At 41.8% G+C, this 18260-nt stretch overlaps 1 protein-coding gene across 7 annotated transcripts in view; it reads left to right on the forward strand.

The window, feature by feature from the left end:
* The first annotated feature begins 2237 nt into the window (after positions 1-2237).
* The window catches only part of LOC129774403 (trithorax group protein osa), a 476322-nt gene continuing 460299 nt past the window's right edge, over positions 2238-18260 (forward strand). For 4 of the 7 annotated variants that reach the window (XM_055778139.1, XM_055778160.1, XM_055778167.1 and 1 more), the window contains exon 1: positions 2239-5287. In XM_055778139.1, the coding sequence (XP_055634114.1) occupies positions 4904-5287 (384 nt within the window). In that variant the 5' untranslated portion in view covers positions 2239-4903. Of the gene's footprint in view, positions 5288-18260 lie in introns of all 7 variants that reach the window. The other 3 variants (XM_055778154.1, XM_055778172.1, XM_055778176.1) reach the window with 1 other exon arrangement.

Consider the following 18260-nt stretch of genomic DNA (forward strand, 5'->3'; position numbering starts at 1 on the left):
GTCTCTATCGCGTGGATCAGACAAGTTCCGACTCGCTCCAACCGGAACCTCTACGACCCGCCAAATCCGGGTTGGTTTTCATCGCCTTCAGCACTACCAACCGCAGCGATGTTTTAATGTGTCGTGTAATGTTGTTTGTGCTGTATATAATCCTTAATTCGTGTTGTGTATGACTATGTGCCGTCTTTCTTTTAACCCTTAAATAGCTATTTTTTAATCTGTTATTTCAATTTTATTTTAGGTTTTATTTATCGAAATATAGTTTAGGAAATAAGTATATGTTTTTTAATTTTATGCGAAGGACCCTATTTAGCTATTTTTTCTATAGATGTGTGTTTTCTCCTTTTTTTGTTCTTAATAAACACCATGGGCGGGATAAACTTCAACAGACAGCAAGACCCAACAAGTGACTTGTCACACTTTTGTTCCCACCGAAATGTGTTCCCTAATAGAGATTTCTAAACCAAGGTGCCTGGAGAAATCGGTATTTCAAATTCATGCAAGTCGGGGGTATTTTTGTTCCGACTGGAATGTGTTTCCCTAACACAGACTTCAAATCCATGGAGCGTGGGGAAATCGGCTTTGCGAATTCATACAAATCGGGGGTATTTTTGTTCCGATTGAAATGTGTTTCCCTAACACAGACTTTAAAACCGAGGTTTCTGGGGAAATCGGCTCTGCAAATAAATGCAAACTGCGAGTACTTTTGTCCTCGCTTGCCTTTGTGCAGAGTGGAATATGTCTGTCCTAACATGATCTTCTAAACTTAGGAACCTGGGAAAATCGTGCAGACACTAGAAGAAAGAAAAAAAAAAGATTTTCAGCCTTAGGCTGGTTCATCAAACGTTTGATAATTCTTCCGTACATATATTTTGTTCTAGTCATCATACCAAACGTAAAAGGTCCGTCATTAAATTTACTTGTAACGAAGAACAATCAATCACAATAAATGAATTAACTTTACACGGCATTTGTTCATTTTTTTCACTCACAGAGCAAATATATTGAACTCAATTGAATTTGGAAACTGTTTCATTCAATCAAGAATTTAATCAATACAAACGAATGATTGCTAAGCTAAGGTAGTTCCACGTCAACCTTGTGGTTATATCATAGATATAACCCACACATTTTTTTCACCAACACCTCAAGCTACTCCTTCTGGGTGCAAAGAGAGGCAAAGAGCGGCAAAGAGATGATATTGTAAATACCAGATCGGCTATATCTGGCGGACACAAAGTGCCTCAGGATGTCCAACTCCTTCACTGCGGGGTGGAGCTTGCAGTATGGAAAAATCATCAAGTTGCTTGACAGTGCTGCTGCTGCGAATCAACAGCCTTGAATCATTTTTGTTGTAGACTTAATAAACGTAAGATTTAAAGAAAATTTGTTCCTAAAAATTATCTTTCATCGCCATCCGAAATTAGTCCATTTTTTTTGTGTCGATGAAAAATTCATTGGAATGTTCGAGCATTCCATTCGGTAATTTGAAGAAAATTGTAGAATTTAAGTCGTGCTTGCCAGGCGTTAATTCTCTGATTGAGCGAGTGATTTTCGAGCGTAAACAAAATCTAAACCACCGAAAAATCACAACTGAGTGCCGATACTCAGAATGAAATAATACTGATCAGTTTAGACTCGCTAAACTATGGTTTATGTTCACATAACGTATATACATAACGTTTTGTTTTTTGTGTCCCGCGTTAGACCTCTGACCATCTGGTCACTTTATGAATGTATGAAAATGATTCCAGGGCAGTATTTTTATACCCAAAAAAACTCAAGGAATTTTGAAAGAGTGCTGCCAACCACCGATCGAGATAGTACAAAATCATCATGTCTGCAAATCTGGCATCTCTGGCTTCCAGCAAAGTTTTTTGCCTTTCGGAGAAGAAACGGTGAACCAGTAGAGAAAGAAAAAAAAAGAACACACAGCCACTACCAACCCCGTAGCGTGAAATAAACATGCAAACAGATGTCAAAGTGACGGCGGGTGGGCTGCGCTAGTGTGCGTGTGCGTGCGCAGCGCAGCACATGAATGGCATCAATGTGAAGTGCTGCCGGCTGGAACTGCTCGGAGGGCTCGATTCATGAATCGCACACGGTGCAACCATTGATACCTTCGCGCTGTGCGAAGGGTCCCGCTGGCGGCACTGGTCTGCAATCGAACGGGCACACGGCACGGCTGCCCCATTGCAGCCAACCGTACGGCGTGAAAGCGCTGCTGTAACCAGCAGACTGAAATTTCTTTGTCTCCCGAGGACGACGACGATTTCTCGTTTGTTGCACAGAGAGTTGTCCCCTGTTCAGCCCCTCCGTGTAATTGTTTAACCGTGGCATATACTCTGGGGTAGCGCCCAAATAAGTGACGCGTGAACGCGTATTGTCACCAGTGGTGGTGGGGGCTCGGGCTCGGTGTCACGGCCAGTTCCTCGAAAACGGGAAAAGTTTTTCAGTTATTTTGCTGGCGAAATTCGTCGTCGGTCGGGGTTGTAAAAACAACCACGGACAATTTTCACGTCACGTACACGTACACAACGCGATCGAGCAGCAGCAGAGTATGCGCTTGCATGAGCGAGCGCGCGTGTGTGCGTACGAACACGACGGCACGCGGTAGAGTGAACGGGATAGCACCGCAGAGATTGGCACAAAAGGGAAAGGCGAATATACAACACAGAGTGGACCTCTTCTCAACGACGACGACGCCCGTCGTCGAGTGCATGTGTTGGTGAAAAGTCGCGGCATGCCCCGCAAGGGTGTGTGTGTGTGTGTGAGTGCCCCTCAGTTTGACGTGCGTTTCGGCCGCGCTGCTTATGTTGGCAGTATTGTGTTTTCATCGAGTCTATGCGAGATGTGAATCTGTTGTCCGGAGAGTGATGTATCGGAGAGAAACCAGGAGAAATGTTGGAATAATATTTTCGCTTGTTCGGAATGCTACCGTAGCATCTCCGTGTGCAATCGCTGTTAGGATATACACATTGCACCACCAGCAATTGGGCCCCCAGCTTTCGGACAACGGCGAGGAAGCATTTACACACGGATCAGAACGCAGAAACGGCAATAAGATTGCTGCGGTGGAAGAGGAGAGTGTTAATAACCTCTTGATGTGCAAGTTTTGCTTCCCTCTCTCCTCCTCCTGCTCCTCGTATGGGACCCAACGAATGGTTGCCTCTCGGGGAGAGAGATCACATCATTGAAAACGACGGCGAAAACGCAAACCGTGTGTGAATGGTTGGTTGTTGTTTGCGGGGTGATTTAGTGTCAAACGCGAGGAACAGCGGTACAGAAACTGTGCGTGAACTTGTGCCAAGTGTCCCCCCGGTTTTGGGTCCAGTGACAAAGTGAAATACGGTGAACCGCGGATTACACCCCCGAGTTGTGCGGATATTGCAGCCGAACCGTACGGTGGAAAAATCTTTCCGTCTCCATCCATCCATCCGACCATCCGTCGATCAGACTGCTGCTGTGTGTACAAACACAGATCGCATACGCTCCTGCTGCGGTGGTGTTGGTGGCGGCGGCGACTGGCAGCAAAAGCACCACCAAACGAAGAAGCGTGTGAAGTTTTGCATGAAGCCGACAGCGCTCTGTGTGTGTGCAGTGGTATTGGTAGCAGCCCCCTTAAGAACGCGTTGTGTCTACCCTTCGACAGTGTGAATGTGTGTTTGTGGGTTTTTCGGTGTACTTTACAATCGCTCTCCCCCAAAAAAGTGTGTACAATAGGGAAAAAATCATGTTTTCTAAGCTCCTCCAATCAATGAAAGATTTGGAACAGATTCTGGGCTGGAAAAATTAGCGCCGTGTTCGATTACCGTTGGCGAAAATCTACGATAGCGCGTTCCGGAGCAAACAAAAAAAAACGAAGGCAAAGGAATTGTACCGTGTTGTTCGCAGCAAATCGGTGTTCCCGCAAGTGTTCTTCCTCCATTTGGTGTGTGAATTCAGAGGCCCTTCACACTCGGACTCGGGGAAAAAAAAGAGTGCAAGGCAAAAATCCGAGCAACCTCTGACAAATGGAAGTGATTCCTCGGTGAACCCAGTAGGCCACTGAAAGAAAAAAAAACACGCAAGCAGGCAGGGGAAGGTCACAGGGAAAGCGCTGCTGATGGCCAAACACAACAAGACGGGGAATGCGCTCCTTCGCCATTGAGTTTCGAATTTCGTGTGTCTGTCCGGCCATAATCATCGCGATCCGCAAGTGAAAATCGGGGCCCGCGCGGAAGCATAGGAATCAATAGGTGCGTGCGTGCGTGTGCATGCATGTGTGTGGTCATTCTTTTATCGTTGCCGTGAATAAAAGGTGCCGAATAATCAATCAACCGAAATGAATTAATTAAAGTGCGAATAAAAGAAGCAGCAGCAGCGAAGGAAGAAAAAAAAAGTGAGAAGAAGGCGGAAGTTCATTCCGCAGAAAGTGGCGCACCGAGAGTCCTCCTCGGTCGGTGTCAATCGGATCCCCCAAGTTTCCACCCCCGCGCCCTCGTGTGAATGTCAGCCAGCAGCCAGCAGTGGTGCGTGTGAATCGGCCAGTGTTGTGCGGGGTTGTCTTTGTGTGCGTGCACACCACTGCCGTGTGTCTCTCTCTCCATTGTTATCTGAAATCGATTGACGACGACGACGTCGCGCTTGTCAACTATATTCTTCTTCGATAGAGAGAGGGCAAAATAATCAAATAATTCGGTGTGATTCAGTGCAAAAAAAAAAAAGAGAAGCAAGCGAGAAAAATATTGCATACAAGAAATTACGTGAAAATCGAAAAAAGAAAAGTTCAAGTGAAGTGTTTGTAACGACCACAACAACAACAACAACAAAGCAAGCAAGGAAAAAAGTGGTGCCCCCCCCTCCTCCACATCTCTAGTGTGCAGTGTGTAATAATGTGTCCCGGGTGTTGCGGGGTAAAGCCATGGAAATAGATGTGAAGCAGAGTAAGCAGCGCAACAAACGACGGGAACGGGCCCAACGTATGATAGCCGAGCGGGATAAGGATGCTGCTGGTGCCACCGATGGTGCTGCTGCCGCCGCGGCCGCTGCTGGTGCTGCAGCGGGTACGGGTACGGGTGCGGGAGGCGGTCCAGGCACCGTTGTTGGGGCCGGCGGACCCGGTGGCGGTGGCATCATCGATCCGGACGACAGTGCCGACGAGGATATGCCGGTGAGCCACCGCGAGAAGCCACCGCGGCCCCCGGCCCGCCGCAAGCGCAAGGAGAAGGATCCCACGCCGGTGCTGGAGGAGGATATCATCGATGGCTTCGCCATCCTCGCGTTCAAATCGTACGAGGACCTAGAGGTGAGTACGGAATCGTAATTTTTTTTTCTGCTGTTGCAGCAGATCCTCTATCAAGAATCCCATTCTGTGTCTGTTCAAATTCAATCTATCTATTAATATAGGAAAAAGTAAATTGAAAGGACCCCGTTGTTCTCCTTCAGTCTCGATTGGTACTGTTTCCAAACTCGATCAACTTTATTGGTTCTTCGATGGGATTCCTAAGGTCACTATTGTTTGTGGACAGCTTTTGGAATGAAAACTACTTTAAAAAGTCTTCATATTGAAGGAATGTGTTCTAGTATCAAACTAGCCTTAAAAATCTCGATAAAAGGTGGAATTAGATTTGGTTCACCATTTTGAATCAGGGCTGGAAAATCCCATCTGCACCTGTAGAAGATTTGTAAGGTAGAAATGATATCACCGCGCTCACTACTCTGGCCCTCGTGAAAACTAATCCAGCAACTATGTTTGCGATCTCCTTTGCACCTTCAGGTCCTGTGAGACACCTTCGAGAGCATTTTATGTCGCGATTATAGCCAGGATTTGCGACCGAGTGGACAGATGTAGTAAGTCCTCATCGGTAGCCACTACCTCTAGTGGGGGAACCTCAGGAGCGTCGCCAGGAAAGTAACCCGACGCACTTACGATGTCGGATCTTCCCTTGACGGTCGGAACTTCCACACTGATCGCAAAGATGTCCTTTTGAATGAATTCTGTGATAGGAAAGCATTTAATGCTTGCATTTACTAAGATAGTAGCTCTTGGGGAATCATGCTTGTCATCGTAGAAAAACTTCCATGAACCTGTTTGAATACATAGTATTCTTCTTTTGTGCACCCAAGGCTCTTGGATAAAAGCTAGATCCACGGTGTCTTCCGTAAACCTAATGAATAACACACTCGACGCTGCTCTAGCGTGATGTAGGTTTATTTGCAGAACATTAGTGTTCCGCATTAGGTTGGTTCCGATCTGAGGGTTCGTTTGGAAGAATCGGAATCCCTTCTGTTTTTTTTTTTTTGGAAATATGGTCAGGTTTTTGCTCATTCCAGTCTCCGCATTCAATTTTGGATCACTCCAGATTAGGGGGAGATAGGGGGTTTGAAGAAATTCATCTTTTTCACTTGGCATAGTCGAAGATCCTGACCTATTTGTGATAAAGGGTGTGTCACATCAAATTGCATCACGGAAAAAAAAGCTGTAGAAATTTAATTTTTAGGAATTTATCTTCAGCTTTCGCTTATAATCAGATAAGAGTGTATAGATCACGTTGGCCATGCTTCACTGTCAATTTTTCGTAAATTTGGAAAAATATCGTCGAATGGAAAAGAGCGTCGTGAATTAATCCTGCGCACTCATTTCGAGAATCCGGGGTTGTCACATCGGGACATCGGTAAGATGCTGGGAATCGTCCAATCCACGGTCAGCAGAGTACTAAAACGATACTTCGAGAACCTAACCATCGACCGGAAGGTGAAGAACGGCAAAAATGGATGCTCCGTCAGTGAAAAAGATCACAATCGCGTAGTTAAGCAGTTTAGACGTGATCCGAGAAGTTCGGTCCGGGATGTCGCCAATAAGCTGAATTTGTCAAGTTCATTCGTCCAGCGGACCAAACAGCGGGAGGGCCTGCGTACATACAAGGTTCAGAAGGCTCCTAACCGCGACGAAAGGCAAAACATGGTGGGGAAGACGCGAGCCCGGAAGCTGTACACCGAAATGCTGACGAAGCCGCATTGCCTGGTAATGGACGACGAAACCTACGCCAAAGTGGACTTTCGTCAGCTGCCGGGCCTGTTGTTCTTCTCCGCAGAGGACAAATTCAGCGTTCCGGAGGAGATTCGCAAGCAGAAACTATCCAAGTTTGCCAATAAGTACATGGTGTGGCAAGCGATCTGCTCTTGCAGAAAACGGAGCGCCCCCTTCGTGATGACCGGCACGGTAAACGGGCAGGTTTACCTTAAGGAGTGCCTACAGAAGCGCTTACTACCACTATTGAAGCAGCACGAGGGCCCGACCATTTTCTGGCCGGATCTCGCTTCGTGCCACTGTTCAAAGGACGTGTTGGAGTGGTACGAAGCCAACGGGGTCACCTTCGTGCCAAAGGAAATGAACCCGTCCAACGCGCCGGACCTTCGCCCAATAGAGAAATATTGGGCGATTATGAAGCAGGCCCTCCGGAAGAACCCAAAAGTTGTCAAATCGGAGGCGGACTTCAAGAGAAAATGGATTTCTGTTAAAAAAAAACTACAACCTGACGTTGTACAGAACCTTATGGACGGGGTAAAGAGGAAGGTGCGAGCGTACGGGCTTGGGCTCGAAGTATGAATAAAAAGAAAATGCCAAAAGTTGTTTAATAATTTTTATTTTACTGTCAAAAATTTTCAAAAGGACCGGTCTACTGGGCGAATTTCTACAGCGTTTTTTCCGTGATGCAATTTGATGTGACACACCCTTTAGTCGTTGAGTTTGTACAGCTTGGGCCAGAAACGCTCAGATTGTAAAGCTTCTTGTTTTTCGGAGGATATTTACGGGGAAACTTTGGTTTACCAGAAACCCTGCTGACGACTTTTTGAGCATTTTGTAGCACCACAAGTTTGGAGTCACTAGTCGGAAGACTTAGAGTAACCAGTTTTATGTAATTTTCCAGGATTATGTTGAGAACCACTTTCTCCAACCGAAGTTTGATGGTCTTTACAAGAAAGGATGAGATAACCTGGCTTATATAACAGTTCGGCTGAAAAGATCCTAAGGTTGACGCCTAGATGGCGCCTCTGGAAAAAAAATGTACTTGTCTATCACAAAGCACCATCTTTCAATGGATACGTGTCAAAATTTGACAGCAATCGGTCGATTGGTTCGTGAGTTACAGCATTGAGAGTGGAAAAACTTTTGTTATTGTGAAAAAATGGAAAAACCACAAATCAATTGAAACGATGGCAAAATTGCATGAATAGGGCTTCGAATTGCTTCTGCATCCACCGTATTCTCCAGATCTCGCCCACAGCGACTATTTTCTGTTCGCAGACCTGAAGAGAATGCTCGCTGGCAAGTAATTTAAGACCGATGATGAAGTGATTACCGAAACTGGGGCCTATTTTGGAAAAACTGAAAGAGTACTATAAAAATGGTACCGAAAAGTTGCGAGATCGCTATAATCGCTGTATCGCCCTCGAAGGCAATTATGTTGAATAATTAAATTGAATTTTGCAAAAAAAAAAAATTGTTTTACTGTGTTACCTTATAACCTTATAATTAACAGTTATTTTAGCGAAATAGTTACAAAAATTACGCACTACTCTATGCTAATAACATGCGAACATATGTATCTTTACTTTAAGAATAGAAATTTCTGTTATGGCTAAGACCCATATCAACGGAAGCAAATTGATTATGCAAAAAGTTCAACAGTGCAAACTGCCCATTGCGAATGTATAACCGGATTAGGTGAAGAATGTTCCCATGCAGGCTTTGTGTTGTGTGCCCTGGAATGCTGGTCTCGTGAAAGAGTAGACTATCATGAACATTCGTGCTCAGACATCTTTAAACGGTGGATAGTTTCGCCAAAACAGCGATTGTCTGTGTTTAAATTGAGGACACATTCAGCCAGAAAGATCAACCAACCCCCAGTTATGACTTCTAGGTACCTGACAGAAGTTGAATATGTTTATAAACAATTTGATCGGTAACGGAGAAAGTCCATCAGTTGGTCAATCCATGGAAAACACAAGGACGCATTCGAACGTGAACTCGAGCCTTTCCAACTTTGATCTTGATCCAAATACAGGTCGGACTCGATTATATACAGACTCGATTATATACAATTTTGGACCCGATTATATACAGTTTGAAAAAAAATATTTTTTTTTATGCTTCAAATATGACTTATTTCAAGAAGAAATGTAACCTTTCAACGTTAAGGTGTAATTGAAGTGACTAATTTATATACAGTGGGGTAAAAATCGTGATTTTTGAAGATTTTGCTTGAATTTTCACCAAGAATTCATTATATCGATATTGCAGCCAAATTAAGATAGATAGAAGTTGGGTGTCAAAGAACAAATTGTAGAGCGGTTAGAGAGCTTCAATTTGATTGATAGAAACAATTCAGTTTAATAAAAAAAAAACCAGGATGACATTAATAATAATACATTAACAATTACTAACTTTTAAGTTTTTCACTTCCAAAATGTTATTAAAATCCATTAATTTAGATGTTCCACTACTATATCGTGTATCAAATGTTCTCATCTTTCAAATGAAAGCAACAGAATCGTCTTCCGTATCGTACTTTGTAATGTAGAGCCAGTTCGAGGCAACAGAGTCCGAAACAAAAAAAAAGTTCTATAACTTTGTCATTGTTGGAATTCGAACATATGCGTAAAAGGATTTTTTCCATCAAATATGATCGTTCATCACCCTCTGAGAGAATCTGGATATTTTTTTTTTCATGTGAGAAAGGTATTTTCTAACTTTAAGGGGATGAATCAAAAATCAAGATCCTCTTTTATATTCAAAAGAAAAATACATGCAAAAAAGACGAATAAAAAACACAGGATTCGATTATATATAGTGATAAAAAAATCAGAAACTGTATATAATCGAGTCCGCGCTGTATGTTGAAAATTCTTTCTGCCAGGTTTTCGATCCAAATCTAATGGAAGAGTCGCACAAGGAACTTCGCGAAATAGGTGCTGATAAATTGATATGTGTTACATAAAACCCCTTTGTTCAGGGAACAGGTTTGCCTGTTTCGCAAAGTTCATGATGGTTCTGGGAAAAATTTCGCGCTGGTAGAACAACTATTTCTACATTTAGATCAACTATAAGAACGCCGATTGATAGTGACTCCGCTTCTGCTGCAACGACATTTCGAATGTTAACATGCGATGTGTGCCCAACAGATGCTTTGCATGTATGTGTAGCAGGAGCCCTATTGATGGGTTTCCTGGCTCGATTTGGCATGCTGTCACTATACAAGTGCAAAGAGTGTTGAAACCACACGGCAAAATTTTTTGTCGTTATAAAGGTTTTTTCTTACAGAAACAGTGGCTAAAGGCCTGCATATTCAAAGAATACGTAAGAAATAATTTGGTGATGTGGGGGGTGAGGGAAGGGGCGGTAGGAACTTTTTGAACGAGCGGGATAATCCAAAAAGTTCGAGATGTATTACCAGATCAGTTGCGGCCGACGGAGTGTTGAATACAGGGTGTGTGATGAATTTTTGCTGTGAATTTCAAATAGAAATTCCTCATGCTTGCGGAACAAGATTCAGATATATCTAAGAGCACTGGATAGCTTATACTGTTAAGTGTCAGATGTAAACAAACAGTGTTGAGTAAACGTAAAGATGTCAAAACAACCGCACCTACCGCAGGGTAGAAAAGTAGAAAAACAAGAAGTGGGTTATATCTGTGATATAACCGCAAGGTAGACGTAGGACTACCGTTGGCTCGGTAATCATTTATTTGAAATTGCATCTGGATCAATTCCTAATGCATGGATGAATGAATATTTTGAAAGATTGCTGAATGTTTGCTCTGAACTCTCCTATTTGAGGCATATTTCGAAAAAAATGCAGGCTTTGCATAAAATACATAAGCACTACAGTGTTTATTTAGCAAGTATGTATACTATGGATATTTTTCCAAAAGTATATTCTCGAGCAGTAGGAAATACTTAAGGATACCTCATTTTGATCTTGATACCCAAATTTAGTTTGGACAAGTCTGATATAAAAGTAAAATACTAAAGAGAGAGAGAGAGAGAGAAATAGCTTTTCAATACCAATATTTTATAATTTCAATATCACAGTAACACTTGAGTAGTGTTGCTTTGGTATTAAATGTGCTCTTTTTAGTATTGAAATAATATTATGGGACCCGATGAAAAAATATTCCAAAATTTCACTGCATAAATTAGTGCACGGAGACGTCTGTTTGCGTGTTTTGTTTGAGTTCCCTTTCGTTGCAATTTTCAATGTCTGTATTCAAATGTTAACAAATGGGATATAAATCACGCAAGAAAGTCGAACCGAAGATTGATTTTTCTTATCCTACGTTCTTCGTGAGTGAGAAGAAGATAGCAACGAATATGGTCAAACAGAACACTACAGAAATCAAAATTCGCGTTAGTAGAAAAAGAACAGGATTGCAGTTAAAATTCGTGTCACTATGCACCTGAATTAATCTGGACATGACATGTCATGAAGGACATGAAGCGAAAAATACGAGATTTTTCAAGTTTTACCCAAATGAAACCGTATTTTCTAAAAAGAAAGATCCTCAAATATTGTTTTACAGTAATGTTCGAGTAGTGGAAAACATCATTTTTATCTCCTCGACTTATATGATTAATAAATTGTTTATTTCGTCATTTTATGAACTGCATATGAATACGACCCGAAGCTTCAAAGGAGATTTTATTTCTCAATCATTAGAATGGGTAAAAAATCATTTTAAAGTCAATCTTTTTAAAATAAAACGGTTTTAAAGGATCCAGTTTTCTTCCAGTTTTTTAAAGAGCGATATTCCAGTTTTTTGATAATTATTATTGGCAACCCTGCTTGCGTGTGTCCGCTATGGTTTCCCAAACACTCAGGCAAGCGAGCAAAATAAATTATTCGCTATGACGGTTTCTCCAGATGCCTAGATTTTGCGTCCGTGTTCGGGAACACATTACGATCACCAATTGATGATGATTATTTCAACAGCTTGCTTTCGAAGCAATTTTAAAGCTATTAAAACGATTTTTTAGACCAATAAGTGACAATCATATAATTCGTTGACATTTTATCTCCACTCCATTCAGTCGGTAAAGAGGTATTAACATTCAAAACCTTGCAGTCTAGCGTCACTCTCTCGGTTTCGAAGGGTGTAAACCCTGGTACAGAAATGAAAGACGTAGTCCTACGCCAAAAATGATTGAAAAGAATCCAGCGAGATCGATGAGGTCCACGGAAATCGGGTGTTCGGACTTCTCAATTCGGCGAGTAATGGCCAAAAACTTCGTAGTCGTATGCGCTACGCAGAGGTCAATTCATGAACGCTGCGACCAAATCTCGACGATTGGAGAAAGTTAAAAAAAACTCCTGAGTCGGTTGAAGCATCTGTATATAGTTTAAATTGATAAAAATTGGAAGCATTCCCATTTCCTCATACATTTGTTCTGTCCATTTGTGTGCTTTCCCGAACAGAGCTGTCAATAACGAGCAACGAAGGGGAAATTGTAAGATGTAAAGTCTCCGTGAACAAAGGAAAAGAAGAAGAACGAAGGACCTAGAGTATCAACAGTGGATCTTGCTGAGGCAAACTTCATTCTTCGTGAGGACACCGACTGGACAACACCGCTGCTGGGCGAGCTGGACGGCGAGGGATCGAATGGTTTTATCAAGGCAATGAGGGGAGGAGGAGTAATATTAGGAAAGAGAAGAGTTTTCCAAGGGCCTTTTTGAAGGCTGAAGGCTAGAGACGAATGAACTGAAGTCTTTAAAGTCTCTTTATTTCAACAAGGATGGAAAGGCAAACTTTCAGTATCGCTCTAGATACGAAACAATGAACATCGCTTGTTCTTCCTTGTTTTGCGCCATCACATGTCTTAATTTCGAATTGAGCTGTGGACGCGACCAAATTACTCACTCGCTAATTTCTCTGACATTGCAATCATTTCATAAATCTGACGCCATTGCATTAATGTATTGAGCTACACAATTGTGTGGGGAATCATCAAGCTAGGCTATCGTCAGCTCACCAAGAAAATAAATGTTCTGGAATTTTGTCAGTGATTTGGTTTCGCATGACGATAGGAAAACTCTCTCCACAAATTATGACAGCTAAGCTAATCTAGACTAGCAATATTAACAGAAAGGGCTTCTGTTGAGAAGAGCGCAAGACAGAGATAAGTGTGTGTATATTAAGTTTCTTCAAGCCATCGATATATAGATATTTGTTCGCGTACGTGCGTGCTTCATAACTCGTACGTAAAAATAGTGCATCTTCGCTACGCTGAAACCCCATTTGTAATGATAAATATAAACAAGGAGGGGAGATAGCGGAGATGACATTGAAGAACCATTGTACCACAGGTTTGTGGAATGCAATTTTCAGATTTCTTTATGTTTTCATTTCAATTCAAGAAGTGTGTTTTGAATAACCTTGAAAATAAGCCAAAGATGGCTGATATGAAACAATTCATCTTCATAAAAGGTTTTTTGAAACGAACTGTTACTAGGGGAACATCGAGGATATGAAAACACTTGAACTGTTTACGGAGAACAAGCTGAAGGAAGATTCGATGTATGAAACTACTTTTCAACGACAAACTGAGCCACATGGCATATTCAAAAACGCCGGAAAGATTTCATCATTAAGAAAATTTTGCCATTAATGCCGGAGGAGAAACGTAGCTATTGGATCAATCTATCGGAAAATGAAGACGCCCGTACAGATTTTATATTACAATTTAATCATGCCAAGCTAATTTTAAAATACAGTAGAACCCCGATTATCCACAGAATAGCGATTAATTAAAATCGCGAAAAACGCAATATAGGACTAAAAATGAGGCGCAAACACGAAAAACGATGTCTCAGCATGAAAACTATGTTTTATCAATACCGAAATCATTAAATTCTATTTCTATTAGGTCGTGGTTAACAGCGGTGACCAAATAATGTAAAAGCCATGAACAAAAATAAAATGTAAGGGGTTGTGTCTAGGACATGACCGCATATTTTCGACGTAGAACTATGCAATTATATTATGCAATCCACTTGTGTACCTTGTTTACCACTTGTTTATTTTACATTTCCCTCTGAAATTATTGCATATCTCATGTTTACGTAGTTCTCGAACCGCGAAAGTTCATCCATCTCTAGTATCTGAAACGACGGTTTTCCCAGGCTTCTCAGTTTAAAAGTACGTTTTAGGGAAACATATTCCGGTCTGCACAACGACAAGCGAGTACAAAAGTACTCAACACCGAAAAAAAACCCTGACTTGCATGTATTTGCAAAGCGGATTCCCCCAGGCACATTAATTTAGAAGTCCGTGTTAGGGAAACACAGCTCAGTGGGGAAAAAAATACCCCCGACTTGCATGTTTTGACAAAGCGGATTTCTCCTGACACATTGATTTTGGAGTCCGTGTTAGGGAAACACAGCTCGGTGGGAACAAAAATTCCCCCGACTTGCACGTATATTTGCAAAGCGGATTTCCACAGGTACATCGATTTTGAAGTTTGTATTGGGGAAACCGTAAAATCGGGCCAATCGAAACTTGACAGTTAGGGCTTTTAGATAACGATTGACATTATACAGTTATTCAATTGTTCATCTCATGAAAAAATAACATTTTATTAATTGTGATAGACGCGTAGAAATATTTCCTATCAATTCCGATCTGTTCAGAAATGTTCGAGTTATAAGCATTCGAAATACGGGTAAGGTGAGCACAGTAGGAAGTTCTTCCAGTTTTCATGAATTTAAGCCGTTTAGAGATTAGTGAATTGTAATGTACAGCATATCAAACAAATCTTAGAGGATTTCCGATTCGATTGGTATGCAAATCGTGAGAACTCATTCACAGTGAAAATAGTTATCAACGTTAACTTTATTTCATAAAAACGTTTTCTGATTTGGCACCCTTTCTGAAAGACGTAGTTCTACGTCAAAAACAGCATGAGCCCATCACTCACTGACAAATTCCAGGGAGACCTATAGATTTATTGGGGGTTTTCGTAGCCTAACCACGCAACCAGCGTGTCCGCTACTAAGCGAACGATCATGAGCTCATAACTCAGAGCCCCTCTGACCATTTTTTCTGTGTTATTCTAGCTACTATGTCCACGCAACAATCATCATGTGACGGTAATCCCAGCCCCTTACCGCTCACATTTTCGGTCTGCTGCATCGGTAATTGGCACTATTAATAACACAACAATGGAAGTCTAATCGTATCCTGTTCGTATCAATGACTCTTCTTTGATTGGAGATCACATCAAATCCGTCGAAACTATATGTGGTTTTGCTGCTGCAGTCGATGAAATAATAATTATTGGCGACTTCAATCTCCCAGGTCTCAGATGGCGTTCTTCAACACACGGTTTTCTATTTGCTGATCCAGCGCACTCACAGATTACCCGAATCGCCTCGGATCTTCTGGACAGCTACAGTACTGTCACTCTTCGACAGATAAATAGTGTACCAAATGAAAACATTCGCATTCTGGACTTGTGCTTTGTCAGTTCTACAAACCAAGCTCCTAGTTTGGTACTAGCTCCGACCCCTTTAGTCAAGGTTGTACGGCATCATCCTCCACTGCTGATATCGTACGAAAGGAGTAAAATATCTTTAAGAGACGACCCTGTATCTGTGAGCTACAATTTTTACAAAGCCGATTTTTCTAGCATCTCTGATGTCTTGAATGAAATCAACTGGGACGAAATTTTAGATAATGACGACGCTAACAGTGCAGTGCAGACGTTTTCTAATGTTTTGGCCTATGTCATTGACCGACACGTTCCCAAAAAGGTTCATACCATTGCTAAAGGACAACCCTGGCAAACATTGGAGCTTCGCAACCTTAAATCGCGAAAAAGAGCTGCCCTGAGGAGATTTTCAATACAACGAACTTCAATGTCAAAGATCTTTTATCGGCATATAAACAGCGTTTACCACAGGCTCAGTCAAAGTTGTTTTAGACGATATCAACGTAATCTACAAAACAATTTTAGAAGAAATCCTAAATCGTTCTGGAAATTCGTCAACAAACAACGCAAGGAAGATGGATTGCCTTCTACAATGTCATACGAGGATACGGCAAGTTCAGATACAGAAGAGATATGTCGTTTATTCTCGAAAAAGTTCTCCACTGTGTTCTCTGATCGCTCACTATCTACAACGGAAGTTGCTTCCGCTGTCAGGAATGTTCCGTCAATGAGCTACTCTTTCAGCAGCTTCGATGTTGCGGAATCCCAGATTCTCACCGCCGCCGCTAAACTAAAATCTTCTGTTAGTCCAGGCCCAGATGGTATTCCATCCATGCTATTGAAAAGATGCATAAATAGTTTAGCGACGCCATTGTTGTATCTCTTCCGGCATTCCTTGAGTTCGGGAACTTTTCCTGAGCTTTGGAAAACAATCGAAATGTTTCCGGTACACAAGAAAGGTGATAAGCGAAACGTCGATAACTATCGCGGTATTTCATCGCTTTGTGCTGCTTCTAAACTCTTTGAATTAGTAGTGATGGAACCCGTCTTCTCGTTTTGCAAACAGTACATAACTGATGACCAGCATGGATTCATGCCGAAACGCTCAACATCGACGAACCTGTTAGTATTTTCAAATTATATAGTGGATAGTTTGTCACGGAATAGCCAAACTGATGCCATCTATACGGACTTGACTGCTGCATTCGACAAGATTCATCACGACATCGCAATCGCACAACTGGAAAAGCTCGGATTCACAGGAAGGATGTTAGATTGGTTCCAATCCTATCTCAAAGAACGAAAACTTCGCGTTACCATCGGTGATAGCAGCTCCAACATTTTTTCTGCAGCTTCCGGTATTCCTCAAGGAAGCCACCTCGGACCCCTGATCTTTCTAATCTACTTCAACGACATTTGCTTGGTATTAGAAGGACCTCGCGTTTCGTTTACGGATGATTTAAAAATCTATTGCCGTATTAGTTCTGTAGCCGACTGCTGGTTTCTTCAACGAAAACTGGATATTGTAGCCGAATGGTGCGCCACGAACTGTATGGTTATAAATCCATTAAAATGTTCCACGATATCCTTCTCTAGGAAAAAAGAACCGATCACGTTCGAATATGTTCTCTCTGGTGTTCCCATTCCACGAGTTATGAAGATCAAAGATCTTGGAGTGATACTGGATTCGAGACTGTCGTACAAAGAACATGTATCGTATGTTGTTGATAAAGCATCTAGAAACTTGGGATTCATTATGCGGGTTTCAAAAACTTTCACGGACGTACATTGTCTCAAATCCCTGTATTGCGCTCTAGTTCGGCCTGTTCTGGAATACTGCAGTATCGTTTGGAATCCGCACTATCAAACTGGCATTACGAGAATCGAGTCCGTTCAGAGAAGATTCATTCGGTACGCACTTCGCCTGCTTCCGTGGCGCAATCCTCATCAGCTTCCTAGTTACGAAACCCGATGCTTGTTGATCCATCTGGATTCACTGCACTGCAGAAGAAAGCTAGCTAAGTCTTTGTTTGTAGCGGATACACTCACTGGTCGCGTCGATTCTCCAGAAATTTTAAGCCACCTAAATCTCAACGTACCACCTCGACGGTTGCGGAGAGTTCCTTTTCTGCGGACCATACTTCGGCGAACGAATTATGGCATGTACACAGCAATAGCAAGCCTTCAGCGTGCATTCAACACAGTTTCTTCGGCGTTTGATTTTAACATATCGCGTGTTACATTGAAACAACGGTTTTTAGAATTAATTAGAGTTAGATAATTGTATCATTTGGACCACTGTAGTCTGTTGATGCCAGAACAAATAAACAAATAAACAAATAATATCAACAGTCCTGTGTGAACAGTCCAACTGTGAACATTCGAATAATAGGAATATTCTTACGCCGAAAAAGGCGACATGTGTTGTGTATCGATAGAATAGGAATACTCTTACGCCTGAACGGCTTCTGTGTAATAGATAATGTTTATCGATGGATAGGAATATACTCTTACGCCAATAAATGGTAACAGTGTAATATACAACAAAAGATATCTTTAGATAAAAAACAGGAAGTGGGTTATATCTGTGGTATAACCGCAAGGGTGACGTAGGACTATCGTTGATTTAGTGATCATTTGTTTGAAGTTGCATCTGAATCAATCCTCAATGAATTGATGAATAAATAAGTTGCAAGATTGGTGAAAGTTCTTCTTGTAAATCTGTGAGCGGATGAGTATAAGTATGAAATTATCATATATATTTCGAAAACTTCAATTGAACTTTTTCAAA

The sequence above is a fragment of the Toxorhynchites rutilus genome, chromosome 1, assembly GCF_029784135.1.
Source record: "Toxorhynchites rutilus septentrionalis strain SRP chromosome 1, ASM2978413v1, whole genome shotgun sequence".
NCBI classification, from domain to species: Eukaryota; Metazoa; Arthropoda; class Insecta; order Diptera; family Culicidae; genus Toxorhynchites; species Toxorhynchites rutilus.